The following is an 11659-nucleotide window of genomic DNA, read 5'->3' as shown; positions in this document are numbered from 1 at the left end:
TCAGTCCCAGACTCTTCCCTTTCCTCTGCTTTTTCTGCTTCAGAACATGCTCTCCACCGCTCTTCTTCGACCCACAATTGCCCAGTTTCCAGTGGTACCCTGCAGGTTATTGACACAAATGGTGGTCATTGTTACCGTGGGCCTCAACTGATCCAGTGTGAGATTTATAGGTTAAATTTGCATATTTATTTTTGGCACAAGTTTTGCAGCTATCTGCTGCAACCTACTGCATTTATTTGGGTTTGGCTCAGAGAAACACTGGTTTGTGCCCCTCTGAGGCTGCATTAATAACTCCTTAACCGAGTGTTGTTGTTGTTGAAATAATACAGGATAATTGGTCCATCATTTTGCGGATGAAAAGGCATGTGAAGCTGGGACTTTATATTTCAAACTGTCAAAACAACAAAGCAATGGTAATTTGGTCAGTGGGTTTGACTCCTCACATCAGATTGAGGAAAACCAGAAATGATTCAGGTAGGAAAAGTCTTACCAAGACAATGTCTCCCTCAAGAGGCTGAAAATAGTTTGCATCGATAAAACTGAGCAACCATGCGAATATGTAATTTATCTATAATATAAAATATAACAATACGTCTGGTTGTTTTCTCATCTTATGCAGTCTAGTTTCATGCACGTCATGTACTGATGTGTGCATGTGTACTCTCGTTACATCAATGTCGAACACCTTATTCAGCCTGCACGTTTTACTCTGCATTTTATGAAATATAAATATAAATATATTGTAAATCTTACATTTTAGAAATATTTCCGAGTTTTATTTCTTTTGACAAAAAGAAATTATGGAATAGTTCAAAATTACAAGTCAATTATTCAAAATAGAAGTGGACGAGGTATTCTTTTTTTTCCATTTAATTACATGTCACGTCGTCTGACACCAATGAAACGTTCATGTATTCATTTATAAATCATGGGCTTATCTGTGTATCGTTAAAAAATGAAAATAACAATAATGATAAAAATCCCAGTTGCGCCTCCGTGCAGGCTGCGCAACTTTCCTCTAGTGAAGTTTCCCTAATGTCGCCGGACAGAATCTGTAGCTAGCTAACCTTACCCCAACGTAGTCGTACTGTCAGTGTTTATTTTTTTTGTTTGTTTGATTTTGCAAGAGGTAAATTAAAATCCACCGGCCTGCATAGATACATAGACGCGTAAGTATTAGTCAATAACCGTGGCTATTATGTTTTGGTTATGCGAAAGCAAAATAACCTCCCGAGCTTCTCAATGGAACATGCTAACGTTAGCCAAACAATAACAGCATGATGTGGTTCTCAGTTCTTTAACAAAGCGGATATATTCTAAGGATATCCGTATCCACCTTGTTATTGTTTATTTAAACATCTGAAAAGTCAGACGGTAACAGTGATCTGTAGTAAATGCATCCATCATCTTTAACCTGGTATCAGATGGCTCTACGAATCTTTCGCTAACCACAAACACCAACGACCTATGATTTCAAACTGTCAACGATGAGCCTGTGTATCAACACCGATTCCGTCCCATTTATTTCTTGTTTACATTGCATAGGCTTGTCATTTGTTTACGTGGAGAATTTTTCAGTAAAGCCATGTTTATTCTCTTTGCAGCACAGGCCATCCAAATGGTTATCATCTCCGGCACGGCCACTGTGCTTCAACAGTTTGTCAGTGGACTGAAAAGCCGAAATGAAGATACGAGAGCCAAATCTGCCAAAGATCTTCAACATTATGTAACAACAGAGCTAAGAGAGGTTATTATATAGTGATATTAAATTAATTTGTAATTCAGATGTCTGAAATGCAATTCAATAGCAAGCGTTTCCATTCCAATTGTAGTCAAATTGATTTTTAAACTTTTAATTTGTCATATGTGACCTTTGTCCCTATCACAGTTAAGCCAAGATGAAGCCACAACATTCTATGATGAGTTAAATCACCACATATTTGAGCTGGTATCCAGCTCAGATGTGAATGAAAAGAAAGGAGGGATTCTTGCCATTGGTAAGCCACAATGTAGTTTTAATCTCTTGTCTTGCCATAATTTGGCAGAATGAGCTGAATGAGTTTGCTTCATTGTAATCTTGGTCTTTAACATGTTTGCCACAGCCACTTTAATAATGTAGATTGCATGACAAGTTCATGGTATATACTGACTATGCAGAATATAACTGAGGTAATTGTTTATTCTAGTGAGTCTCATTGGGGTGGAGGGAGGCAATGCCACCAGGATCAGTCGCTTCGCCAACTATCTGCGCAACCTACTCCCTTCCAGTGACCCAGTTGTCATGGAAATGGCTTCAAAAGCCATGGGCCACTTGTCAATGGCCGGAGACACCTTCACGGCTGAATATGTGGAGTTTGAGGTGAAGAGGGCCCTTGAGTGGCTTGGAGCAGACAGGAATGAAGGCAGACGCCATGCAGCAGTAAGTGACGAGCATGCAGAAAGGACTGTGTTTGAAATGCAAACATTTCTTGATGGTGTTTAGGTTTCTTAAAGAAGAGGCCGGAGCACAAGTTCATCTAACGCCATTATATTGTTGCACTTTGTTTTGTGACTCTTAATGACTGGCTTTTGCTGGTCTGTTGAGAACAGTATTCAATATTGATTTTATTATTGACTCTTGACATAAAGGCAAAGAAGGTTGAGATAAGGACGTATATGTCTTATGGCAGTTTCAGTTACAATACAGAACATGTCAGTGAGATGTCAGTGATGTGTAAAGGTTTATTTGATACAGTTCTCTCATATCTTGAAGTGGGAATCTAGTAGGGATCTTTTCAGGCAATGCTTAAACAATGACAATGATACGATGTGTCTTCAAGCCATCCTCTGGTTTAGAGAAAGCATACTTTTTGAGATACTGTGGGACAGAGGTAAACAGCTTATTCCAATTTTTTATAACAATAAAGATGTCAAAGTGTATGAAGATAATTCATTCTGTACATAAAGTAAAAACTGACATCTTTATCAGTATACATTAGTATAAAACAAGCACTACCGAAGTGCACGGCACAAGATGATCACCACCATTACAAGCATTGTTCCCTCTAAACCGCGCATTTGCCTAATCGCGCACTGCTCCAGCGTTCTCCGAATTCAACAAAGCTGAACTGTAAATAAATTAAACACATTTGTTTTATTTACAATTCAGCTTGGATTTTATTCTGTGCGCAGTGTAGATTCGTTGTACGCGGAGAATGCTGGAGTAGCGCGTGATTGCGCAAACGCGCGGCTTAGAGGAAACAGTGATTACCAGCTGTATCCTGTTGATATTTATAATGTAGGTGTTTTCTATTTAAAAAAATGACTCATTTCCAGGGATATTAAGAAATTAGACATAATGTTCTAAAAACATTCATTTGAGTTTGTCTCTGTATTCTAGGTGTTGGTGTTGAGGGAGCTGGCTGTGAGTGCACCCACCTTCTTCTTTCAACAAGTGCAGCCCTTCTTTGACAACATATTCTATGCAGTTTGGGACCCCAAACAGGCAATCCGAGAGGGGGCCGTGTCTGCTCTTCGTGCATGTCTCATCCTCACCACACAAAGGGAGACTAAGGAAATGCAGAAACCTCAGTGGTACAAAGTATGCAATCCCACAGTTTTGTTTCAGATCCTATTATATGACCTTTAATCAGCTACCTCTCTGTACCTTGCTTTTGTATTACACTGTAATCGACAACATTTCATGTTGCAGCAAACCTTTGAGGAGGCAGAAAAAGGCTTTGATGAAACTTTAGCAAAGGAGAAAGGAATGAATCGTGATGACAGGGTTCACGGAGCTTTACTCATTCTGAATGAGTTGGTCCGTATCAGCAGCATGGAGGGAGAGGTAAGTGAAGGTAATTGTACTGTAGAGAAATTGGCAGAACTAAATGTAAGCAGTTCTCCCACTGTATTTTCCACTACCAGCGCATGCGTGAGGAGATGGAAGAGATCACACAGCAGCAGCTGGTCCATGATAAATACTGCAAGGAGCTGATGGGATTTGGAACAAAGCCCAGGCACATCACACCATTCACCAGCTTCCAGTCTGTTCAGCCACAGCAGTCCAATGCTCTCCTGGGTCTGCTGGGCTATAGCACGCCCCAGGGCTTCCTCAGCTTTGGAGCCACACCAGTGCCTGCAAAGAGCTCTCTGGTGGAGAGCAGATACTGCCGTGAGCTGATGGAGGAGCGATTTGACCAGGTGGATGTTTCCGCCACAATATTGTTGCAACCCTTCATATAAGTAAAGTTTTTGTTTGCCAAAATTGCTACCCAAGTAAATATGTTACCTTTGAGGATTTTTTTAGACACAAAGAATTTGAACTGCATTGCCTCACAGTGTTTCTCCACAGCTGATATTATTTTGTATGGTATGTCTGATGAGGATGATCATAGCTACAAATAATGAAATGTATTTTTATTCATGAATCAAAAACTATCTTTAATAACGTTCTAAAGAAGATCCCATTGTGTAACAATGAGATTGTAAAGGCTTTTGGTCACTAGACAGAATTATTTGCAATTTATCCTCCATTATGCACGTGGTCCAGGTGTGTCGGTGGGTGCTGAAATACAGAACCAGCAAGAACCCTTTGATCCAGATGACCATCCTCAACTTGCTTCCGCGACTTGCTGCTTTCCAGCCAAATAACTTTACAGGTGGGGAAAGTTTTGACCGTTGGTCTTAGAGAAATGCTATTTGAATCCTCTGCATGTGTAAAACATATGGCAGAATTGACAATAAAGTTGATCTTGACTATTAAGTCCAGGATCCAACCAAATCCCCATCAAGTGACTGTCTTTTCAGTGAATAACTCAAAAATGCCTTTTTTTAATGAAAAAACTCCCAGTAATCCTGTCAAACATGGTTTTGACTTCTCTGTCCAAATTCTTGTGGCGAGTAGTGTTCAAGAGCTGGTAACAACTTTAAGCCCTTTGTGTTTGTATTCATTCACCTTCATCATGTGTAGACCAATACCTCTCAGAAACTATGGGCTACTTGCTGGGCTGCCTGAAAAGGGAGAAGGAGAGAACAGCAGCTTTCCAGGCTCTGGGCTTGCTCGTTGTTGCCGTGAGGGCAGAAATCCAGCCATACCTGTCAAAGATACTCGAGATCATCAAGGCTGCTCTGCCGCCTAAGGACTTTGCTCACAAGTCAGTAACCAGAACATGAAAAGTATTTCTCTGGCTTGTTCAGATATTTGCATGCTGTGATCTGCTATGAACTTAATTTGGTTAATTTTAATTACATTCGTTTGCTCTCTTGTTCACATGCACTTAGCATCTGACATATTCACATTCTGAATAAGATAAGATAACACAAGATAAAATAATCATTCGTCCCATGATGGGGAAATTCCGTTGTCACAGCAGCTATTAAACAGCATTAAGGGAATTTATAAGGACAGATTCTAGATACTGCATGATTTTCAAGAAAATGAATATAGCGAAGTTTTTCCTGGTCCATATGTGCTTTTTTAATATACAAGTTCCCCACAAGTTTCTTGAAGAAACTTTTTTTCTGGTTAAAGCCATTATTTTTTCCATTTTTTTCTGTTGTTTACAGGAGGCAAAAGACAATGCAAGTGGATGCCACAGTGTTCACCTGCATCAGTATGCTCTCTAGAGCCATGGGTCCCAGCATCCAACCGGACATCAAGGAACTCTTGGAACCCATGTTGGCTGTCGGCCTCAGGTATAGAAAAACTGGTACTAATGCAGCTGAACCAAAAAATAACGATAAATGCAATGATTAGAATAATAATTGATAAAAACATTTTCCCTTTCTCTGATTAAATTTAATTTTCTGTAATACAGCTAGAGGTATTTGAATTTATTGAAATTTTGGGATTGTTGATCAATGCTCATCTAATCTTAAGGTTTGTATGATGATATATAGGATTTTTCTCTGTTTTCTGATGATTGATTTTAATTTTCCCTATTTTTCTAGTCCCGCCCTCACAGCAGTGCTGTATGATCTGAGCCGCCAGATCACACCACTAAAGAAGGACATCCAGGATGGTTTACTAAAGATGCTCTCCCTTGTGTTGATGCATAAGCCATTGCGGCATCCTGGCATGCCGAAAGGCCTGGCTCACCAGCTGGCCTCACCAAGCCTTACTAACATTCCAGAGGCCAGTGATGTAGGCAGCATCACACTCGCCCTACGTACACTTGGAAGCTTTGAATTTGAGGGTAAGAACAGCATTAATTGTTCAAATAAAGGGTCCAACCTCAAAGACACTAAGACAGAATATTCAGAGAATGAGAGTTTGGTAGAGCAAAGATGGAGAAGGCAACTCTGAAATCAGGATTTCTAAATATTGGTAAAGAATGTCAGTATGAACAGCATCAGCGTAATGAATCAAAGCACTGTTGTTTTATATTCTTAAGAGCAGTGGTCCCCAACCTTTTTTGAGTACAAAGGACCACGTTCATCCCCGGCAACCTTTTCAAGGACTAGGGGGGCTTTTAAGATGAATCTATCTATGTAAGACTCTTAGTATTTTCTTTTAAATGCAGCTCTTTTGGCTGGCATTTTGAGACACTTCTGGTGTCATTTTTTGCAAATAAATAATGTCCGTTGACATTTGTGTGCCATTCTAGTGACGTGGACATTTTTCCAAAAAAAAAAAAAAAACCCAGCAGACTGATGAAAATAAAATAAATTTAATTTTGAATGACTTTTTTTTCTTTGTGACCTGGTACCAGTCCATGGTTTAAACCTCTGCTTTAGAGCGAAAAAAATAGCTTATTAATCACTATTAAATAAATGTTGTACTGATAGTCTTAAGACCTCTGCACTTTGAGAGTAAGGAGAAATAAAAGTAAGAACTGTCCAAGATAGGGTTCTTAAATTGAATCTTCTGCTTAGAGGCCATCTCTGCATTCAGAGAAAAATATTTTTTTTTGGATAAATTCAGGTAATTACTATTTTTTTAAAGGTTGCTACATGAAAGAAATAGAGGCTTGCATTTTGTTGTAAATAATTGGTTTAGGGCCATGGCAGCTGTCAGTGACTTCTGGAAGAACAAAATTGAAAAATGTACATTAACTTGATAAATATTAGGATAATACACTGGATCAAACATGAGCATTTTGTCTACACAGTTACCCAAGTATTACATGTATAAAAAAATCACTGTCTGCAATAGCTTTCTTGTTTCCAAGCAATGATTTGCTTAATATTTTAGAAATGTTTATTTGAACTCAGTTTTCTTTCATCAGGACACTCCCTTACCCAGTTTGTGCGGCACTGTGCTGACCACTTCTTGAACAGCGAGCACAAGGAGATTCGTATGGAGGCAGCTCGGACCTGCTCACGACTTCTCACGCCTTCCATCCAGCGTATGAGCGGCCATGTTAGCCAGACGGCAGTGCAAGTAGTTGCAGATGTGCTGAGCAAGCTGCTGGTTGTTGGTATCACAGACCCAGGTAGATAGTGACCTACAGTTGAGAAGACTAAAATGATAGGCTATTTAGGGTGATAGTATGAGTCTTCCCTCTGTCCTCTTCTCTTTCAGATCCAGATATCCGATACTGTGTTTTGGCATCTCTTGATGAGCGCTTTGATGCTCACCTTGCCCAGGCTGAGAACTTGCAAGCACTGTTTGTAGCCTTGAATGATGAGGTGTTTGAGATCAGAGAACTGGCTATCTGCACAATCGGACGCCTCAGCAGCATGAACCCTGCCTTTGTCATGCCATTCCTGCGCAAGATGCTCATTCAGGTTGGAGAAGCACCGCCGATGCACAGTAGAATGTAACCACATTTATATGTACAGAGGAGCAAAATAATCTGCTGATCAATCATCCAATGTGAATGTATCAGTTCAATAAACATGAATGTTCTGATAATTTGTTTTTAAATAGGCACTTCTAATAGGAAGCTCCTCCCATGCAGTGCTCCACTCTAATATACACAAATAAAGTGAGCCCTGTATAACTTTCTTATCAATCCCTTAAGTTGAGGCTGGGTAAATTTCAATCTGATTGTCCCAACCTATCTTTGTAATGAACTTTGAAGAACAGTTTTAACACACTTTCTATGATTTCAAATATCTGTTTAATGGATAAACTATGTGTGCTCCCCCATGAAGAAATGCCATTATCACACTATGTACTTAAATGTTGGAATTAGTTGGTATAGTCACCTATCTGCTGTTTCTATCAGATTCGTTAAGAAAGCAGCACAGAAAAAATGTCCTGTACTGCTTACACTTTGATTTTTCTTTATTTTATTCCAGATCTTAACAGAGTTGGAGCACAGTGGTGTTGGCAGAAACAAAGAACAGAGTGCCCGCATGCTTGGTCATCTGGTCTCCAATGCCCCCCGACTAATTCGTCCATATATGGAACCCATTCTCAAGGTTCAAGTTTTTTTTTTAATTTATTTTATGTTATTTATTGTATGTTATTTTATTTTTCTTCAATTTTGCCATGCACATGTATTCAGTAAAAGGATGGCAGTGAAAGTTCAGCAAGACAAGTGACTTCTTTGCCCTTTACTCTTGCAGGCTCTTATCCTCAAGTTGAAAGACCCAGATCCCAACCCTGGAGTGGTAATAAGCGTCCTTGCAACCATTGGAGAGTTGGCTCAGGTAAGGGTAAATCTCATTTTGGTGAAGATGAGAAAAGCTTGAATTGTCCCTTAAAGATAATATGACAGTTTTTTTTTCTTTTGCATTATAAGTAGTTTGATTGAATATCTTTTTAGTGAAAGCTGTTTGGTCTTGTTATCCTCTGAGGTCAGTTTTTGTTAGAGGCCTCAACCACTGAATTGTGCCGAGGCCCACACTATCATAGGGATTCCAATCCTCAGACCGAGGGACAGGGAGGTTGGCTCAAATACATAGATTGTACATGTGATCATTATTTTACAACTTTAATCAATTTCACTAATTGTAATTTGGTCTAATCTCAGAATAACTTGTTCACTGCTAATTACAAAATACATTTATTTCCCCTTGTTTCATATGTCTTCCCGGTCAGGTGAGTGGCCTAGAGATGAGGAAATGGATGGATGAACTTTTTCCAATTATCATGGACATGCTTCAAGATTCCTCCTCACTGGCCAAGCGACAGGTATGGGAGAAGGATATAGTGTCTTGTGTCAAATATTGCAATTTTCTTACCGTCCCAAAAATTCCATACAATGTTAAAAATACCTTTGTTTGCAATATATACACATAATTGTAAACATGAAAGGCCATAATATCTGGACATGTCTGGGGTCATACAATGAAATGTTAGGATTGTTGAGTTTCTACCATTCTCTCAAAATGGAGGTTAAAGGAGTGTGTGCCAGTGAAAACACAGAAAAAGAAAAAAGTAACCAAATGAGGGGTCATTTAAAAGTAGTCATCAATGTTGCAATTAGTACTCACATTATAAATTACTCCATTAGCAGACCAGATTAAGGTTGTAGTTTTTTTTTTTGATGGAGTAGATTACCAACAACAAATTCATCATATCATAAAAATAGTTAATACATTTTTCAGTATTCTTAAAAAGAAATAGATATACCAAACAGAGGTTTTCTATCAGTGGCATTGTTTAAGTGGTGTACCTCTGACTTTCCACTAGGTGGCATTGTGGACATTGGGCCAGCAGGTGGCAAGTACGGGCTATGTGGTTGAGCCCTACCGCAAGTACCCCTCACTTTTGGAGGTGCTGCTCAATTTCCTCAAAACAGAGCAAAACCAGGGCATCAGAAGAGAGGTATGCAAAGGTTACTTTATAATGCCTTTTAGGCCTTTGTTTTTTCCTGGTAATGACATTAACTTACCTAAGTGGTTCAATATCCAATAATCTGGTGTTTTAGCACATGGTTAAATTTCAAGCGTCTTTTCGACTTTAAAGGGTTGATTATACTTATATGAGTACGTGATGCAAATGCCATTCTAATTTTCCATTATTACATGGAAGGTCCTGTGTCCTATACTGTGACGTAATTGATAATTGTTTCTACTCTTATCCATTACCTTATTATATGCTCAGAGAGAGTAATACATTGTATTGTAATGCCATTGTATTGAAACACACAGAACAGCTGCTGCTGTTAGCTTGGATTTACAGCCATTTAACACGGTAATGTGATTGCAGATGCAATGTCAGTGGTACAAAATTCTAAACATTCATAGAAAACCACTCAGACTATACCATTGTATTCAGCTTCTCTGTTATTGATTTGCTGGGTCACTATGTCCCAGGCTATCCTCAATATACCAAATGGTTGCTTGAGCAGAAACTGTTACATCTCCAGTTCAGCCCAACTTTGGAATTACAAGGTGTTAGCACTGTTTTGGAAGAATAATTCATTCTCTGGATAACTATCTGTCTTGGTGACTGTCACTGACAGGCCATTCGTGTATTGGGTCTGCTTGGTGCTCTGGACCCCTACAAGCACAAAGTGAACATTGGAATGATTGATCAGTCACGAGATGCTTCTGCTGTCAGCCTATCTGAGTCCAAGTCAAGTCAGGATTCAGGTATGTCTCTGATTATTGACATTCCACCTTCAAGGGAATTGTCGAGACATGAGATAATGATGGTGACCATTTCCCTTTAATGGTTTTCACAAGCCTCCACTCACAAGATAACGACACAGACTTTAACATATGCTCAAATACATACTGTAGATCTTTCTGTCTGTTTCTCTTAAAAGCAGCAATAGCAACTGAGCTGCTAAGACTTCTCAGAGGTTGAGTTTATGCATCACTTTGGATACTCTTGAGCACCCAGCTCCCTTTTAATGCCTAAATGTTGCTCTGAGAGATTCAATTCAAACAATGAAACCTACTGATGGTAGTCTCTCTAAACGTGTAGTAAAGTTCGATGATTTGACTTAATTTTTTTTGGGGGGGGAGGGGGTCGTAGCGATAACACAGTAAAATTACACAAAATCAGTCTGTTAAAAACTTTCATTAATAATGGACTGGTTTTGCATCTATGAAATACACATTTGTTACTAAATTGGCAACATTTTGGATCGCGCTGATTACTTTGTGTGCGATGAGATGTGACATATTCTAATACTGTGCTATTTGCATTTCAAATGATTAAAATAGGGTTATTTAAACCAATTATCATAGGTGTACTTACCATGAATTGAGCAATTTAGAGCGCACAAAATATTAGCTAAGTTCTTCAAGTACACATAGTATCATTCCTTGACAGGTATTTATGCAAACATTTCTCCAGCCACAAATAGTTTTATTTGTATTATAGTCATATATTGGACCAAATAACATTAATTTCTGAATCTCTGCTAATGAGGATTTGGAGCTTTCAAATGGCAACACTGTATGCCGTTACATAGTAATGCTGCATGCTGATTCATCATGCCACTAAATGATTCATCATGCCACTTTTCCTTTCATCCTCAAATACAGAGGTACTTTGGAGAAAGAGTTTATTTTGTTAAAGCCTTCTTCTCATGAAATAAAATATGAAGTGACATTGATGGGGCTAAATGGGAGGAATGGATTTGGTCATGCATTTTGCTTTATCAGTACAAACTGTAACCACAGAGGACATTGATTTAAGATTGAGGGCCAAGGCAGAGGAAAACGACAGACTTAAGCATTGACATTATATTTGGTTAATTTGATCTCCAGTGTTCATGACATAATATTTCTCACATGCACATGAATCTGGTCCAAATTGGTATGTTCGGGA

General features: G+C 38.9%; 1 protein-coding gene across 1 annotated transcript in view; it reads left to right on the top strand.

The window, feature by feature from the left end:
• The first annotated feature begins 1033 nt into the window (after positions 1-1033).
• The window catches only part of mtor (mechanistic target of rapamycin kinase), an 87493-nt gene continuing 76867 nt past the window's right edge, over positions 1034-11659 (top strand). The window contains exons 1-18 of the mRNA XM_086158976.1: positions 1034-1169; positions 1605-1747; positions 1889-1997; positions 2187-2419; positions 3380-3580; positions 3692-3826; positions 3907-4182; positions 4532-4640; positions 4952-5135; positions 5548-5676; positions 5932-6176; positions 7209-7415; positions 7505-7710; positions 8227-8349; positions 8497-8580; positions 8972-9064; positions 9566-9700; positions 10341-10470. Of these exons, the coding sequence (XP_086015102.1) occupies positions 1619-1747; positions 1889-1997; positions 2187-2419; positions 3380-3580; positions 3692-3826; positions 3907-4182; positions 4532-4640; positions 4952-5135; positions 5548-5676; positions 5932-6176; positions 7209-7415; positions 7505-7710; positions 8227-8349; positions 8497-8580; positions 8972-9064; positions 9566-9700; positions 10341-10470 (2728 nt within the window). The 5' untranslated portion in view covers positions 1034-1169; positions 1605-1618. The remainder of the gene's footprint in view (positions 1170-1604; positions 1748-1888; positions 1998-2186; positions 2420-3379; positions 3581-3691; positions 3827-3906; positions 4183-4531; positions 4641-4951; positions 5136-5547; positions 5677-5931; positions 6177-7208; positions 7416-7504; positions 7711-8226; positions 8350-8496; positions 8581-8971; positions 9065-9565; positions 9701-10340; positions 10471-11659) is intronic.

This window comes from Fistularia commersonii, chromosome 14 (assembly GCF_037954325.1).
Source record: "Fistularia commersonii isolate RoL2024-O1a breed Wild chromosome 14, RoL_Fcom_v1.0, whole genome shotgun sequence".
In the NCBI taxonomy this organism is placed as follows: Eukaryota; Metazoa; Chordata; class Actinopteri; order Syngnathiformes; family Fistulariidae; genus Fistularia; species Fistularia commersonii.
Note: the sequence above shows the minus strand (reverse complement) of the source record. Positions and strands in the feature narration are given on the sequence as shown.